General features: G+C 29.5%; 4 protein-coding genes across 9 annotated transcripts in view; 2 read left to right on the top strand and 2 right to left on the bottom strand.

The window, feature by feature from the left end:
• LOC111030003 (supervillin) overlaps positions 1–9,423 on the top strand; it is a 31,873-nt gene extending 22,450 nt beyond the window's left edge. For all 4 annotated transcript variants that reach the window (XM_022309287.1, XM_022309286.1, XM_022309283.1 and 1 more), the window contains 5 exons: positions 2,972–3,098; positions 3,233–3,427; positions 3,649–3,989; positions 6,922–7,077; positions 8,951–9,423. In XM_022309287.1, the coding sequence (XP_022164979.1) occupies positions 2,972–3,098; positions 3,233–3,427; positions 3,649–3,989; positions 6,922–7,077; positions 8,951–9,037 (906 nt within the window). In that variant the 3' untranslated portion in view covers positions 9,038–9,423. The remainder of the gene's footprint in view (positions 1–2,971; positions 3,099–3,232; positions 3,428–3,648; positions 3,990–6,921; positions 7,078–8,950) is intronic.
• Positions 4,007–6,735, bottom strand: LOC111030006. 2 transcript variants are annotated; one of them, XM_022309295.1, is made up of 3 exons: positions 5,839–6,735; positions 5,615–5,728; positions 4,007–5,540 (listed from the first exon to the last, which is right to left on the bottom strand). In XM_022309295.1, exons 1-3 carry the CDS (start codon positions 6,002–6,004, stop codon positions 5,497–5,499), a joined length of 324 nt encoding a protein of 107 aa, XP_022164987.1. In that variant the 5' UTR covers positions 6,005–6,735; the 3' UTR covers positions 4,007–5,496. The 2 variants fall into 2 exon arrangements, with proteins under 2 accessions (XP_022164987.1, XP_022164985.1); XM_022309293.1 differs by having other exon boundaries at positions 4,007–5,728.
• Positions 9,424–12,732: 3,309 nt separating the features above from the next.
• LOC111030053 (ubiquitin domain-containing protein UBFD1-like) lies at positions 12,733–15,720 on the bottom strand. Its single transcript, XM_022309372.1, has 5 exons — positions 15,379–15,720; positions 14,844–15,304; positions 14,664–14,786; positions 13,973–14,161; positions 12,733–13,107 (listed from the first exon to the last, which is right to left on the bottom strand). Exons 1-5 carry the CDS (start codon positions 15,389–15,391, stop codon positions 13,009–13,011), a joined length of 885 nt encoding a protein of 294 aa, XP_022165064.1. The 5' UTR covers positions 15,392–15,720; the 3' UTR covers positions 12,733–13,008.
• A 409-nt stretch (positions 15,721–16,129) lies between these two features.
• LOC111030012 (B9 domain-containing protein 2-like) overlaps positions 16,130–18,327 on the top strand; it is a 23,293-nt gene continuing 21,095 nt past the window's right edge. The window contains exon 1 of one of the 2 annotated variants that reach the window (XM_022309302.1): positions 16,130–17,430. In XM_022309302.1, coding sequence (XP_022164994.1) covers positions 17,343–17,430 — 88 coding nt within the window. In that variant the 5' untranslated portion in view covers positions 16,130–17,342. The remainder of the gene's footprint in view (positions 17,431–18,327) is intronic. The other variant, XM_022309303.1, reaches the window with a different exon arrangement.

Below are 18,327 nucleotides of genomic sequence, written 5' to 3'. Positions count from 1 at the left end.
ATAATACATTAATGTCTTTTTTGTGTGAATAACGATTTGTACTCAATTTTATGAACAAAGTATATTTGAACACTTGTCCGGTTCTAATTTTAATATCAAAAATATATATCTTTTGAATAGTAAATAACATTAATTTATTATTATAAACTTATTTAGGGTTGGACAAATATTACTTAAAAGATTCAAATCAAGTATTCATTTTTATTATTATTGTAATTATAATTTATAGTTAAAAATAGATAAAAGTTGAGCGTTAAGAGCCAGTTTTAATATATGAGTGTGGAAAATATTACGATTTAAAAATATTCGTAACTAGTTTAAAAATCAAAAAATTGTAAACCCATGAGGAACATACTGTCCTTATTTTTAGGTTTGATAATAAATCAAATATCAATTCACTCTAATATTAAAACTAACTATTCAAAATTGGAACAGCTAAATATTATATTATATAGTATATATAATATATACACATATATGCTGTGATGTAGGTGCGTTTATAAAACACAGACATGTGATACGGGGTCTGCATTTTTTTAAATTATACCTATAGTTTTAAAACTGTACTTTTAACCAAGCAAAATTTGTTCAGAGAATATAATAAAAAAAATGAACATTTCCTTTGCATTAGAGATCAATGATCTTCTAAATTAAATTAAACAACTGATTGTTCAATTTAAAATCAATCCTCCTCCCAACTTAAAACATGCATAACACATAATCAGCTAATAGCTGTTCATAGTCTAAAACCAATAACTTAATGTTACTATAATAGGCCCCGTAACATAATAAATCTAATGCGTATAATCGCACCCATACTCACGCCTCTTAACTTTATAATAGTATCAAAATTGATTAATTCATTAAAATATTATGTTCTTGCTCTAAATCTAAATACAGTGTCAACTCAACATAATAACAGTTAATTAGTGAGAAAAAAACGATACAGCTGTGTAATGCATAGTATGTGGCATTCATTTATCGCGTAATCATATAATTATTTTATTAGTCACGAACGATAATTAATTTTATCACTCTAGAATAATAACAAATTAATCGACTATATCATGAGCTTCTTTTGCTGTTTTCACCAATACATTAAAATATCGTATAACAAATAGAAGGGGCGTCATTTCAGTTTTTTTTCTGGGTGTGCAAACTTTTAGGCAGGCCAGTTGTGACATTTCACCAGGCCATTAAAAAAAATATTCAAAGAATTTTAAGCTTAGAAGCAATTAAAGCAACCAGCTAAAGCCATTTCACTGTTATTTGAAAAAAAGGCAAATAAGATATAATCAATAAACCTGATAAACCAAAAATACACAAAAACATGAAAAAAAAATATTTTATTAATATTTCCTATATATGAAATCATAATGTACAAGTTAATTATGATGGCTCATTGGAGTATTAATGGCGGGCCAAACGTTAACATTTCTTAAGTTAGTGGTGCCGTTGCACATCCTGATCCCCCCCCCCCCAAAAAAAAAAAAAAAATTACGCCCCTATCAAATAGTTTACGTGAGTGTGTCTGAAACTCATATCATGAAAATATAAAATATGCACACCGGATAAGTAAGGGCCATCTTGCGTCACGAAACATTTGTATATTTTTGTAGCATCATCTTTCTGTGTACAATTCCTATATGAGTATAAAGTATAAACTGGTAAAGCACGATTGAGCATAATACCATTGGGCATTGAGCATATACCTCACGGTAGATCATAAAATATTTTATGCAACGTTGCCACATTCGCATTGCCAACATTTTGTAAATTATTATTTTCGAGTATTATTACACCAATTATTATGTGATACCAAACCGCGAGCCATAAGTCTAGCTTTATCAACTATGTTATCGATTAATAAATTAGTCCCGGAGGAACAATATTAGTTTTACCCGTAATGTACTAACTGTTATAGATGTGATGTCTTAAATATTTAGCATTAGGGAGAAATATAATATGATAATTCAAATAAGTAACAATTTCAAAATGATTCAGTGTGTGTAGTGTTTGATCGTCTATAATTGTTGTGTCACATAGTACGTTGAAAAAAGTTTTATTTTTTTTACATATTACACGGACAAGTCCGGATTAAGATATCTTTGGGCCCATAAACATAATCAAAATATTGGTGACCCACAAACAAAAATATTTCAGTGATATAAAATGGTTTTGATATTATAACATATTATATTGAAATATTTATATTTATAAAACAAAACACTAACATAAAAACTTGAACTTTCCCCACTATTATAATATTATCGCGACGGCCAGACATTGCAAACCGTTAAGTTATATAAGTATATGACTTCAACTGATGACTGTACAACCTTAGTACAAGAACAACGCAAAATAAAATGTGTTTGGCTCCAGGGGCCAACTATTGTTTGATATCCGCTTATAGGCCCAGCCACTCTTAATCTGGGCTTGAATATGGTAACTGAATATGAATAATTATAGGTTATTGAACATTACATAAACTGAATTAATTCTATAATACATTTGGAATTTTTACTTAATATTAATCTTAATTATCTCATATTTTTTCCTCATTGCTAAAGTTAACACCTTAAAACATCGCATTTATAACGTCCACTGGTCAGTATATTATAGATAAAACTAATATTTATTGCTCCGGAACTAATTTATAAATCGATATTAATACTGTCGACAAATCTGGGCTCGGCTCAAAATAATTATTGGTGTAACAATACGTGAAAAAAAATAAATTATACAATTTCGGCAATGTGAATATGGCAACGTCGCATAAAATATTCTGTGCTTTTTGTTACTAAAAAGGTATATGCTCAATCGTGATTTACCGTCTACATCTGCAATATTAATAATATATATAATGAATGGTGAAGATTAAATTTTTTAAATTTTTGGAATGCCGTAAAAACATTCTGTTAAACATTTGTACCTAAGCTAATTTACATTGTGTGTATATGTATTATTACAGCTATCGTTAAAAGTGGCCGGAAGTCTGTCAAAATTAGACGCAGCGGAATTAGGACTAGCCGATGGCTTCGTCCCACAGGAACCGAAGACTGTTAGTGAAACAAACGAGTCATTAGATTTCTTCAAAGGTACGTGAAATGAAAAACGACAGAGGTTTTCGAGGCATGAAGGACTTGAAAATTCGAATAAATTATAATAATAACGACAACAGACAACCGTGTGCATAATATTATATTGTGTGTTTGCTTACTCATATACATAGCTCTGGGCTGCAAGAACCCTCGGAGACTCTGCAACCAGCAATTGTCTCGACCGGTCGGACATGGTGCAGGCGAAATGAAACTGTTTCATTTCTCATCAGTTCTCGGACAGTTCAAAGCATCGCTGGTGGCTGGTGCATACGTACCGTCGCCATATCCGTACTTGCAAGATCACCTGTACAATGTCAGCCAACCAGGTAGGTGATCTGTCGTAGTCTCTTATAATACGACCTTATCATTTAAAATGTATCCATAAAAAAAAAAATGGACATATGGTGTAATTGCGAATTAGTTATTGATAAATATTATAGCTAATTATTATAAGCAATTATGCCTAGTGGCACACGAATTTATTTTATTCTTTAAAAATAATAGGAATTTAAAGATGTCTTACACCTATGTTTCATTTTACGTTTAGCGACGTTCATGCTTGACACGGGCGAGGAGCTGTGGCTGTGGCAAGGATGGTGGCCCGAGACGGCGGCGGTGACGACGGGAGATGACGATGACGATGACGCGGAGCCCACTACCTTGACGGCAACAGCTTTAAACCATCGCGGATCGTCGTCGACCCGACTCCAAGCCGAAAGGCGAGCGGCCATGCAAACAGCGTTGGATTACTGGAAACGACAGTACGGCGACGACGACGACAACGATCCTAAAGCGTTTCTGGTATGGGCCGGACTCGAGCCGCTCCGGTTTACGGACTGTTTCCCGGAATGGTGCGACCGTGACGATATCGCCGAAATCAATATGAAGGTAACAAATCACCCCCCCCCCCCACCGAAATTCATTAAATACATTTAGGTAATAATATTTAATATAATTAACTCAGTGGGAGGGTATTTACCCCATTAACACACGCACCCCTTGCTTCCGCCACTGCTTTTATGTGGCATGATTCAAGCCGTTTACACTACAGGTTGTATATCGTTTGATTTGGGTATCTTTGTTACTCCTGCACGGGCCTTGAACCATAAATCCTATTGTGGATCTAGGGCTGAGTCGCCTAGTGCCCTAGTGGAATGAGTACAATCTAAAACATAAAAAATATTCTTAAACCACAACCGTGATGAAACTGATGGACCATAAAAAAAATGATAGTTCGTACATAGTATATAAGAATATATTTCGTTGGATTATAGCCTATATGGGGAAAGCAAAATAAGCAAATGTTCATACGGTCCAATAAAAATATAAAACTCATTAATACACAGATATTTTTATAATCAAAAATATTTTTTTTTCTTTTATGGTGCAGTTCTTTCAACTATTGTATTGTTGCTATACTGCTATCATTGCTTTCATTAGGTATTCGTATTTTATATTTTATATTTCATACCAAAAACAAGGAATATTCCAATTTTAATAAATAAACTAAATCACATTAATATACAAACAGATTATATAATAAATATTATAAATCATTTCAATTATTTTTCATCCTTTTCTCCGTCTTAAATGGTTATTCCCATTTCTTTCGTTACTTTATAACCTCTGACTCCTGTATCTTTCCGGATTTACCTGATGTATGAATTCCTAGGTCGTCCTGCAGGGAGTTACCCGTTTCCGCCAAAATAATATTGGCCGTTTCCACCATAGCCCTTTTCCGCCAAAAACGAAAAAGGTTCGATTCCCGTTTCCACCAAAAGACATTTCCGCAAAAAAAGTTTGGTAACCAATGGTCTTAATTTTTAAGCAATATTTATGTTTTGGTATATATAAAATAAAATAGTAATGTAAAATGTAGGTAATAGCAATGATACATTTGTAAATAATTGCGAATAGGTACAACAATATACAGTGAATATATTTTTGTGAAAAGGCGTCTCCGTCAATTTAAGAACCATGTACAAATCTTACGTATTCTTATCATACAAAAATATTTTTATTATTATAAATTATAGTACAAGTAGATAATGATAATACATTATATTTAACTATTTCAAATTATAATACAAGTATAGGTCAAATATAGTCTCAATAGAGTTTTGAAAAAACATATCGTTATTTTTAAATAATTAAAAATTTCATAAAAAATATTAATTATTATAATACAAGTATATGTCAGGTTTTAAAAATCACATTCTTAAGTATAGGTTAGGTTTAAAAAAAATCATATAATTACAAGAAACATCATTAATCTTCAAAGTATTAACTAAACTTACAGCACTGTGAATATCAGCTATGCATGTTGGATTCGTCGGTAAAAACTGATGACGAGCACGGTACACACATTTTCGTAATGCAGAGATATCATTTGTTGTCAATTTGTCATTGTTGGGGCAACTCCAAAAGCATTAATTTCTCCTGAAAAACAGTTAAAATAATAATTTTGACTAAATATGTTGTATACTTGTATAAGTTTAATAGTTGAATCTCACCTAGTATTATTTTTCTAGGTCTTTGACCAATATCTTCGACAGCTTTCCGCTTACATGTCGTTGCTAATTTTTGACGATCTATATTTTTGACTGAACAATTGTCTTCATGATCACCTATAATAAAGAATAAAGAGATAATCATATATAATAAAGAATTAATTAATTTCATTTTTCATAAATAATTAAATGAATATATTTATTTTACTCGTAGATAGAAAATGTACCTTTCGTTTCAAGTATTACTTTTACTTTTTCCAAAATTTTGGCCGGACAATTTTTCATGAAACATCTCCACCGAGTTACATTTGCTTGTGACGTATAACCAAAAACATATTTAAAACCATCAAATATCAACATCTTTTTACCTCTTTTGCTTTCAACAAATTCCATTTTAAAAACCGTATTAACTGTTGTTCAACTGACGAACAGAACAGATACTGAATCGAAATATAAGAATTTAACATTTGTCAGATAATTATTGTGTGCGAATTATAAATAAACTATGATACAGTGTATACTTCCTTCCGTTATCGACGATTATCAACAATTATCGAAGATTATCGCTGTATATATTGTTGTACCCATTTTACATTACTATTTTATTTTATATATACCACAACATATATATTGTTTAAAAATTAATACTATTGGTTTCCAAACTTTCTTCTGCGGAAATGTCTTTTGGCGGAAAAGGGCTATACTTAAATCAGGGAACCGGTTTTTTGGCGGAAACTAGCGATGCCCGTCCTGCAGGTTACCATGGTATTCTTTTCCCTTCCATCATACTTAGTATAATAGTATTACCTACATATTTTAGTGTGTTGGGTTTCTTCTGGTTGTATGTCCAAAAAATTTGAACTGTTTCTTTTTAATTAATGACAATTTTCATAGCACGTTCTTCCTAGTCCCAAAATGTTCACGTACTTTTTTATTTTTTTTTAGTAATATCCAACTTGCCAGCTTATTACTTATAAACAACTAAAGTGCTTCTAGTGCTTTCGTTTCAGTTTCCCTGTATAAATACTCGTAGCACAAAACATGACAGTTTAAATATAACTTACGGAAATTATATTAATATCTGAATCAGTACGTACCTAAATAATTAGATATATTATTAGACTAGGTGCAAAGAACAAGTATATTTTAAATTAACATGTAGACAAAAATCCTAATAGTTTTTTTAATCTCCCATGTCAAGAAAAAAACTAATTGCTAAAAAATATTTAAACCTCTCCCGAGACGTGTTAAACTTTTATTGTATAATAAGTATTTAGGCAAAGATAAAAACGTTTCCATTGTGATTTCAGCACAACCACAAGCCTGGCGAGACGCAGCTTGTCGAAATTGAGTTGGCGCGTATCACACAAGAATCCTATCCAGCTGCCCAGCTACTCCAGAGGCCTCTACCCGACGGCGTCGATCCCACCAGACTGGAGCTCTACTTGTCACCGGCCTCGTTTAAAGTAAACTTTACATAACAATATATAATAATTAATAAATAATGAATAATAAGTACCCCAAAAATCACCATTCCGATTCTGTCGTTTTAGACTTGAAATACTTTCCAATGAAATACTTACTACGTTTTCTTAACATATTTCATAATTACCTACCTACCTAAAAGTAAATAAGATACTATTATGTAAATTCACTATTCATGTAAACAATTTGAATACACCATTAAATTAACATTAACTGAACGACTAACAACAAATTATCGATCGCTCGCGTATTAAATTTAGAATTAGAAAAAAAACTATGAAGTATTAACCTATCTATAAATATTTATAGGTGCACACAAATTTTTTTTAGTCTCAAAGTTAAGCTTACATTCAGTTCTAAGATTAAATCGATGGTATTATTGTATCTTCGTTTCTATTCACATTATTCATAAGAAGTTATTGATAAAAAAAATCATGTGACGTCATTAGGCCATGAGTCCAGACAGAGGCGTACCCATGGGGGGGGGCTTATCCCCCCCGTAGATTGACAGAATTTAAAATGCATAAGGTGTAAATACCACTGATAGTATAATATTTTTACACATTATAAAAATTTGGACCCCCCCTCCCTTTGAAAAATTCCTGGATCTAAGTCCAGATATCTATATCAGATCACTGTTTGACCTAATACTTTTAAAAGTTGTTCAATTGACACTTTTTCACACAATTTTTATCTGTATATATTTTTAAATGATTGGTTTTTTCATTGGATCATTTTGGTAAATCTGTACAGAATAATTTAACTGAAAATATTAATTTGGAGAAAAACAATTTTATTGTGTTGTGCGCTCCTTTAAAACAATTATTGAGATTGGATCTACCCATATTAAACCTAACCTAACCTCGAAGATTCGAAGACCCACAATCTACATTCTACATGGTATTATATTTCAAGAACTACAATATTTTAATCCAATTATAGCCCATGAACATTGTACATTCTCTTGATACATAACACAAACTACAAAGCGTATTGGTTGGTGTGGAGTAATTAATGTTAATCTTATCCGTAGATAATATTATACATTTATGTTGGAATAGATATTTACATTTGCCTACAATAGGTAGGTACTAAATATTTAGCCATTTAGGGATGTATTATATTGATTTAAAGTAAAAACAAAGAATATTTTGAATTTACCGTTGAAAACCCTTAGTTAATGGAGCATTAACAATATAAGAAGGTACAACGCGTTTCATATAGAATGAACTCTTTTTCGTTTACATTTTAAAAAGAAAAAACACGATCGTTTTTCCAGGTTTTTCTTTTTGTCTCAAGCGTTATTACAAAATATGTGAATACATAGATTTAGAAGAGACTAATAAATTAAGATTGACTTTAGTCAACGATCAGTTGTCGCTTTGTTTTCATTCCATATTTCCACCATGTCGACTCTACGAGCAGTACAGCTATAGAGTATAAATACTGTCACATCAGACATGCTAAAACGAGTTTACAGGAATTCAAGTACCATCTTGACCGTTTGTGTGTTGGTGGGAGCAGCGTTAATATGATAAAGGGGTGCTTGGGGGAAGGCCTAATCCCTATAATATATATTTTGTCCATGACAATGTACAATTAATAAACAAAATCAGTTAATTCTTTGTGGTCTAAGTGTATTTTAAGCTGAGAACAATTTATACAATACATACACACAATAATATACATTTTTTTTTTTACTACTCTATTAATTACCATAATTAATATTACACAGTACTACAACAGTTCTACAACTGAACACGTCGGGGAAAAAATGTACACTTGAGAAATTATTTGCCACCTGTGATATACATTTATATACCTGATGCATCTATGTCTAATTGTCTTTTGCAGGGTTTATTAGACATGAGCAAGAACGAATTCCTACAACTGCCAAAATGGAAGCGTACGAAAATCAAACAGTCTGTGGGTCTATTTTAATACGATCCAAAATTACCCACTCAAACTATATTGCCGTTAAATTTTTTTTATGTGTGTGTATGTGTGCGTGTGGATAAAAAAAAAATATATTGTGTATTTTTCTACTGTGAATTTTTATTTATTACATTTTAGAGGTACAATATATTTTTTTTACTTATACTATACGATGAGATGTAACAAGTTACTAAGACAAAACATTATTTCTATAATATTATAATTATAAGTAATATTTTACCTTAATGTTTTGGTTTGCTGACGTTTAATAACTTGTAACACTTTATGTATAACACGTTTTTCTAGACACGAGTTGTGTGCTAATTATTTTTTTACTATAATCTAAATACTCAACATTTTTTTATTTATATAATTACAACATTTGATGTTTATTTGTTTTGTTTTATTTTTAGGCTGTGATTCTTTATAATAACAATATTTTTCAATTAAAGGTCTCAATATTTTCATACTTTTCTATTAATATTTATGTATATTTATTTATGTCAAGAACAATTGAAGCTCAACTTAATTATTTTCAAATGTACATGTATTTAATATTACCTATATATTTTTGATTGTAATTTAATTGAAATTTAACTGAAATCAATTTAGTAGGTATTTATTTTATTACTTTTTGAAAATGATCATAAATGCCAAAAAATTTGTAAGTCAATGTACAGTGTAATGGCTGCATACAACCTTCGTTTTTGATGTAATGTCCTCCTGCAATATTTTGTTTTTGATTCGATAACATGTAACAAAAACTGTTCCTCTGTAATAACATGTGACATATTAAATGTCTCAATATTGTTACATTACCATTATCTGTTAACAAGTGGTTACTGCAGATGAACAACAATATATCGACAAAAGTGCGAATGGTGTTGCAGCCACCTTTAAATTATTAACGATGAACATTTGACACTTAAAATAATTCTTTTTTACCATATTTTTCCATGTAAACGCCATTTGATTTATATTATGATGTCCTCAAGTTCCTTGATCTTAAACCAACAACAGTGTTCCGTGCATAGGCTTATAATTTATAAGTATTAAGTCTATGGTTCAATGTTCCTTCAATATTCTTTCAGTTGTAAAAACATCAATTTTCTTTTGTAAATATATATTTTATGCTCACTCCAATTAATTGATACAGACACACTTTGTGAATTACTAATATTATTAATACACGGCGGTGTGACATTTAGCTTTAAAAATAATTATATTGTTTTTTTTTTCGTTTTAATGTGTGTTGGTTAACCTACCACAAGCAACTATTTTTACATTACCTTTTGTGATTTCAATAATGTTGTCAATTTCATTCATCAAATTATTTACATCTGTAACTAATAATTTTTTAACAAAAATAAATAATATTTTTCATAAACAAACACACTTGTCATTTGTATTTTCAATTTCTGTGTTGTCATATAACCGAGATAGGTGCAATTGATTTGAATATTAACTATACATATAATGTATAAAGTTATTAAACTATGTCATATAATCCTGACGTGAAAATGATCGATCAAAAATGCATAGCAATTAGTACATATATAATATATATTTATTCACTATAAGAATATATCATTAAGGTACTATTTTGGTACAGAATCAATATCATCATAAATATGTTTCTTTCTGATCGCCGAAGATGACATTTTTTGTTCATTACAAACCATTATATATGTAAGAGAATATACGTGTCAGAAAAATATTTAAAATAGCTACTTTATGTATACAAAAAAATAAAACTATTGACACATTATTAAATAAATAATTTGTTATTATTTGAATTATTGTCTTCAATAAATTGTTACAGTTAATACACAAAGATCACAGTTATTGAGCTTGAAAGCAAATCAGGGAGCATTCTTCTAAAATATGTAGAATAAAATAAGTCACTTCTCTCTTCATCATCAAATTAATTTTGTTGAATAATTGTTTACATTTTCCTTTGGCCCATTTCTTCTTCTGCTGTTGTGTCACAACAATAATTAGTATTATCTAATAGAAGCGCTTACTTTTATTCTTTTATTTTAATCGTGCACATTGCAGACCTTGTTATAAATTTGTTTCGTATGACCTAGAATCAAATACATTAAATTTTATTTTGCATATTTTTGATTGTCATGAATAAATGCAAATTTGAAAGAAATAAACTAAGAAATGCATAGTTCGTTGAAAGAACAATAGTTGTACCTATTGTAAATCAGAAAAGCTATAACTGAACACCAACTAATTTAATATTATATAAACCCATATAGTTGGTTTGAGGTTTCACAGATAATGTAAATGAGAAAATATGAAATGTGTATTTTTTTTAAAACTTTATCTTTAACATCTAGATGTTAATTGTTTAGTGAATTTAAGGTCATAAACATTCTAACCCTAATTATAATATCCTTAGTACGATATTCATTGCTTCTTCTGTGTTTTACACTTATACCTAAGAGCCAACCACCAAGACCACCTCGATTATGCAGACATAAAATATATTTTGCCCCCAATAAACATTCCATGTTACAACCATGCTAGTAAAGAAACATATAAAATTAATTTCAAGGAGTAAATTTATAATATAATGTTTGACAGTTTGCATACATGTGTGCAAAATTGAGCGTTGAACAAGTTGTATGTAGAATATACCAGCAATACAAATCGACTCGTATCCGATAAACCTTAAGTGTTGATTATTTTGTTATAGTACCTTTACATGAGTTTGTACATAACTACTTTTACAATAAATACAAAGTTTGCGGTATTATATTGGCCAAAATACCTACTATTATTTCATAATATAACATAACATTATTCTTTATAGTACACGATAAAAGGAACAACGAATGATAAAACTAAATTAAATTAAACTAAAAATAAATTTGTACACAAACATTTTGTAGTGCGGATAATCGACGCTCCACTGTATTTGCTATTCAATAAATATAACTCATATAAGTGCAACTAATTTTTCTTCTCTACGTTAGTGTAGGTATTTATGAACATTAGAGATGTACGATATTGCCTAACGCCTATGTTCATGTTGTTAGGCTATTTCAAACAAAAACAAAAATCATATTATTATACCTATTGAACTAAAACCAATATTCACTCTGTATAGACAAAAATTCAAAATTCATTTAACAATATCAAATATCCAACTAGAGTTTTGATATCAGAGTTAGCATAATGAGTCATATAAATTATAATTATTATAAGTACATCATCCATAAGTAATAATTATTATAAAGTAATTTGGTGATTAGTTCATTATAATTTATTGTGTTTTCAATTTTTCAATGATATAATTGTTCTGTTTTTCAACATTATACAACTTTTTTTTCTTTAAAGAGTTGAGTATATCTGATCCATGAGAGTAGTTTATTATTGCTACCAAATACATACAACATTTCAAGTAGTGTGAAACTTATTTATTATTATACTATGTTAATCTTTTTGATTTGAGTATATTTGAACAATTTTGGTATCACTTCAAGTATACATCAATACCTAACATGATTAATTAACCTGTGCATGTCTGAACATAATATGATAAAAAAACAAAATTTATCAGAAAACTTATAGTTTTTATATTACTTGTACAAAATACATCATAATTAAATTGAGTAAAATAAATGCTCAAATTTTAATATGATACGCTTAACTGGTTTTAAACTATGTAAACGTAAATACACAATTTATTATTTCAAGGAACTTGATTTTTATTTTATACATTATCGAAATATTTATCATTCGTTCTGGAAATGTGTATTTGTAATTTACAGTATTGGAAAACAAAATATTTTTTATAAATACAATCTGGTATGAAAGTTTTTCAAGAATAATAATAGAAAGCAAAATTTTGAGCTGTTAAAATTAAATTAAACATTCATATATATATAATTTGTTTTTAATGAATGTATATAATAATATGTGTTGTATGGAAAAAAATCGACTAGAATCATAACAACACACGATCAACCACCGAATATAGCTTCTTTTATGGAGTCTACATACTGTGCTGGTACCCAGTATACCCAGTAACGAGATGCTTCTGTTGTTCCCAACTGGAAACCCTGTAATATGAAAAAAACATTTACATATATAAATATATTATACAACCCATCATTTATTACCAATCAATAAAGACTGGAAATATCTGATCTAACTTCAAGAGGGTATAATCTGTACATTTCAGTAAAACAATCTATTTTGAATGGGAAAAATAAAATAACTGTTGTGTAGGCAAGCAAGTTGTTGATTTTTAAGTAATGAAAAGTTATCATATATGTACTTGAAAGTTAAAATATAGAAGATAATATTAATATTAAATAATTCATTCACATTTTATAAGTAGCTTTCCACAATAATATTTCAACTCTATAACTGTAATTAATTTTTAAAAAATTTTAAAAGTAGATTAAAACTGTATTTAGCTATTAAAATTGTATAATATAATCTATACCTAGAATATATTCCTAAAAAATGCATTAATTATTAGAGAAAATAGTATTCATTCATAAATTGTGTGAACTATTTAGTATAAAAAAAAATTAAATTAAAATATCTTGGTTCTAGTTGAATGACAATTATGTAATATTGAATAGTAAATAAAATTCAAATCATACTAAGGTTTTTCTTAAAACAATTTTACTATACTTTGTAGTTAGTAGAATCAGGTGTAAATTTATGAAGTTTTTGTGAGCAAGCTTAAATCTGTTATATAGTTATTTGAAACTAGATAATACATATTTTGTGAAAGTTAAAGAAAAAAAGTAGGCTTTTTAAAAATATACCCATTAGAAATCAAAATCAATCATATCTATAATCTTTCAACTTGTTTTTAAGTATAATACATTAATACTGTACAGATATTAAGCACAGATAATATAATTTATTTATTATTTATATCTACTCACAGTATAAAATAAGCAGACTTACCAATATATGATACTCTTCATGTCCTTCGATTGGTTCACTAACCACATGTCTGATTGTATTCATAGCAACCTTTTGGGTTCGTTCTTTAGTACCTATCCAAAGTTGATCCACTTCCAGTTTAAATGTCAGTCTTACTTTTCCCCCGTGCTTATTAAGCATTCCACTTAAAGGATGTGGTGGTAATGGATCCTAAAATACAAAATATTATGATTTATAATAACCATAATTACAAGTGAAGGTGAAGAGCATTTTTTTTTCATCACATGGTGGTTATCAACCATTTAACAATAAATTACAATAATTTAATTCAATTTTTTTTTTCAGTAAAGAAAAACTTAACTATACTCTGTCTCAAAAGAGAACAATCACTTTTTGAGCATTGTGAATGATGCAAGTCGAGAATCATGTGATCTCGTTACTGCTAACATCGCCACACTAAGTCATTGGTGGGAGAAGCGGAGCACTGATAAAATTTGGTCAGCCAACTGATTAATCTCATTTGAGACAGAGTATAGGTAACCTAGATAATATCACCTAAGTGGCATTTTTATTTCAGTCTTGAAAATTAAATTATCTCTAACACATGTTAAATAAAATAATTTAATAAATTATAGAAAAATTATTTTTTCAGATATCATTATATCAGAAATTCATATTTCATTAAACTTATTATTAATACAGACAAACAAACCTTAATATTTAAAATCCCAACCAAAGCATCATCGGGTATACCTCGCTCCAACACTTTTAGATGCAACTTTTTCTTACATAATGGTTCTTTAACTGATGAACCCGATTTAGATGAACCTGATTCCTAAGAAAAATACAAGTTCTATAAATCTGAAATAATTTAAAAACAATTCTTACAAACCTCCTCAACATTTGCTACAGATACAGCTACAATATCTTGTAATTTGGCACCAACTACCATTATTTTGGAAGAGGAACTGACATTTAAAGACTCTAGAGTTTGATCGTCTTTTGCCAAACCCTTGATCATGATTTTTTGCATCTTGCTTGGTACGCCTATCATGTCGACCAGTTTATCTTTAAGCTGCGCAATTGTAGACAATATTGGCATAGAAACCGTGTATTTATCTTTGTTGTGTATAATAGTGAATTCAACAGACGGGGATTCAAGGATTAAATCACTGGCTTCATCTTTTTCAGCAGATTCTGTCGATTGCTCCTCCACAGCACTTTCAGTCGTTATCTCCTTTACATCACTTTCAGTCATTTTCTCCTTGGCAGTACATTCAGAAGTCTCTTCCTTCACAGCACATTCCACTACTTTTGTTTCATCTTTGCCCTCGCTGTGACCGTTTATTTCTTCTAAAATCAGATACCAATATACAAATTTGATAAAAGTCTAATTTTAACAGTACCCATAAACTACAGTTACTCACCAGGCGACTCCATTTAACTGTCCAACAACAAATATCGTACAATGATAACAATATAATTTATTCTAAATTTCAATCCACCAGTCCAGTTCCCACATTGATTAACTCCTATCGATCAGTTAATAACGGACCTGAGCCTTCTTTCTTTGGGAAAACAATATATAAGTATTATGGACAAGCGCAACACAATAAAATTTCAACGTATACAAAACACCAAGAACATCAGCAACTAGACTAGTCAGTAGTCACAAAGCACTTTAATACTTTATTACTTTGTCACGATGATCATCATTTATTAAACAATATTTTAGAAGTAGATATACGAATGATACGAAATTTTTTGATTCCCGTGTTATCTTTGCGGCTCAGTGGTAGTAGCTTATCAATGTCGTGGACAGTGTAGCAGCTTCGAGAGAATTCAAAGAACATTCTCGGAAATGACCATGAGGGGGTAATCGGTCCAAAAGTCCACACTCATTTTTTTACTATCCACAAAAAGTCCGGAGATGCAAAACACTCTTATATTTTCATTTTTCATTTTTAATTATATCATTTATCATAATATTGGTACCTGCACATTATACTATTTATGCTACAACTATATTATATTCTCGTATATAATTAATATTAATTTTTAAAATGTAATTCATTTTATACATTGTGTTATAAATGTTATTAATTATTATATTAAATTAATAATATTTTGTTAGATATCATCATAGGCTATTTACGGTAATTAATTTTAATATATACATTTTACAATTTTATGTTGTAGGTATCCTCCAGTCCAAAACATATTATAATTTATAAATATCAATATAAAATTTTAAATGATTTGCCGTTACAGTCGCCATGGCAACCAAAATATAATAACAATTATTTAAATAAATAGTTATTAGGTTATATATTGATTATTTTTTAAACTATTTCGAGTAATTTATTTCCCTTTACAGTTTAAATTGCAACCAAACATTAATAAATAAACAAAATAGAATTATATTGACCGATTTTAAGTTACGCGACAAACATATTTGTACTTTTTCAGCATTAAAGTCGTAACATGAGAACAGCGTCCACCAAAAACATTATATAATATAATATTATGATAAGAATATAGTTTTACCATGCAGCGAAAAATAATCTAGTTTTTTTAACTAATTAAAATTGATTTACCGGTAGATACCCCAAATGTATTAGCATTTTTAAATTTTGATACCGAATACATAAGATCGCTTATAATTTTAATACTTTTTATTATGTTGATTAATTGTTTTCACTATTTGAAATACATTTGACTGCGGGCGCCTGTGTTCGCTTCCCAATATTATTTTTTAAATTTACTAAACGAATATTAATTTTTTTAAGTACATTTTTATACTCTTACCATCTATCCCATGGTGACCACGAGGCACTGAATTACAAAATTATGAACTTAAAAAACACTTAATTTTTTTTTTTGGCTTATTAATTAAATTAGGCTGCATTCTCCAGCTTATAGAGGTACTACTGTGTAAATTGTTATCTCCATAGTTGTGTTAATGAGGTTCGTATATTATTATCATGTACGGATAAGGGTCGTGTAAGTCGGTCGCTTGGTAACGTGTATTCGTCCATAAACAACAACAACAACAACAACAACGACAATACGAAATATATTACACATTAAAAAAAACTGATCACCGTGACAAACGATTTTTACTCGTATGTTTACGAACATATTATGTAAACACAGTACCTTGAGTGATAGAAACGCGGTAGTGCTTTACTGTATAGTGGGTTTAATGGCAGAATATGTGTAACAATTTTCTATTATAGATGGATACCTATGTATTTTTTTTAAGGTTTTCTTAACATACGCACGTTTACTGTTCAATTTCGATTTCTGTGAAAAAAAACAGAGTGAGGAAAACACCATGCGCACATTGTAATGAACTCGGTGGAGCTGACATCGGATCGCGGATCACGTTATGGCCGAGCTTTTCGTCATCGGACAACTGTGTAGCGCCGAGCAATTTCCGTCAAAGAGTTTATTTTGCAAATGGAGCGTTCACGCCGGTGAGGTCTACAGGTCCTTAAATATATTGATGTATTGACGCTGTTATATATTGTGATTGTATTGTCATCATTATTTGTATTTTTTATTCCAAAATAACATTTGAGCACTAGTATAGATTTATTATACACACATGCACCCACCCACCCACCCACCCACACACATATATATTCAGGGTGATTTTTTTAAGCTTGCTCATCCCGATTTTTCCCTTTAATAGTGCATTTATTCAAATTTTAATTTTTAGCAGTCTTAAGTAGACCTAAAGACCATATTTTCAAATTTCTGATATTTTTTGAACTACTTAAGGAGTATAATGTGGCGATACAAACTTCTATTTTTCAAAGAACCCCCCCCCCCCCCACATACATCTTTTTTTGCTGAAAATTATTTAGTGGATACTTTTTGAAAATGTAGATGTATCTAAATCAAAATTCTAATGAGTACTGAGTAGTTTCTGAGTTATTAAAATGTTTATACTATAAGGATCATCATAATCCTTAAAAATGGATTGTAAAAATAAAAACTGTACGTCATGTTAGTTGTAATATTTATTATACTTGGATCATTTTTACAAATTATTTATATTGATAAATCAATAGTAATTGCTAACTTTTTAGATTCGTCTAATCCCCCTAATTTCCAACCTATTTTCTTAATCTACGATATTACCATATACATATGTTACGGGCAAAGTGGAAAATTCGGGTAATGTATACAATGCCCGGGCATTGTACACAGTGACCGGGCATTGTATACAATGTCCGAGGTATATTGGACAATGTAAATTGTGAAGTATTTATACAAATAATCTGCATAATATTATTTTACCTAATCAATGATATTATATACTAATAATTATTATACTCGTTTATATGGTTATTTATATAAGAGTATTA

This window comes from Myzus persicae, unplaced genomic scaffold (assembly GCF_001856785.1).
Source record: "Myzus persicae strain clone G006 unplaced genomic scaffold, MPER_G0061.0, whole genome shotgun sequence".
NCBI classification, from domain to species: domain Eukaryota; kingdom Metazoa; phylum Arthropoda; class Insecta; order Hemiptera; family Aphididae; genus Myzus; species Myzus persicae.
This window is presented reverse-complemented; position numbering and strand designations above follow the sequence as displayed.

Excerpts from the sequence above, each read along its gene's own strand:
- LOC111030006 (XM_022309293.1), bottom strand. The coding sequence starts at position 6,004 with ATGGAATTTGTTGAAAGCAAAAGAGGTAAAAAGATGTTGATATTTGAT. Across the intron at positions 5,729-5,838 it reads AGTAATACTTGAAACGAAAG|GTGATCATGAAGACAATTGT; the intron begins GTACATTTTCTA and ends TCTTTATTATAG.
- LOC111030053 (XM_022309372.1), bottom strand. Across the intron at positions 14,787-14,843 it reads CTGTAGCAAATGTTGAGGAG|GAATCAGGTTCATCTAAATC; the intron begins GTTTGTAAGAAT and ends TATTTTTCTTAG. Across the intron at positions 13,108-13,972 it reads ATGAAGAGTATCATATATTG|GGTTTCCAGTTGGGAACAAC; the intron begins GTAAGTCTGCTT and ends TTCATATTACAG.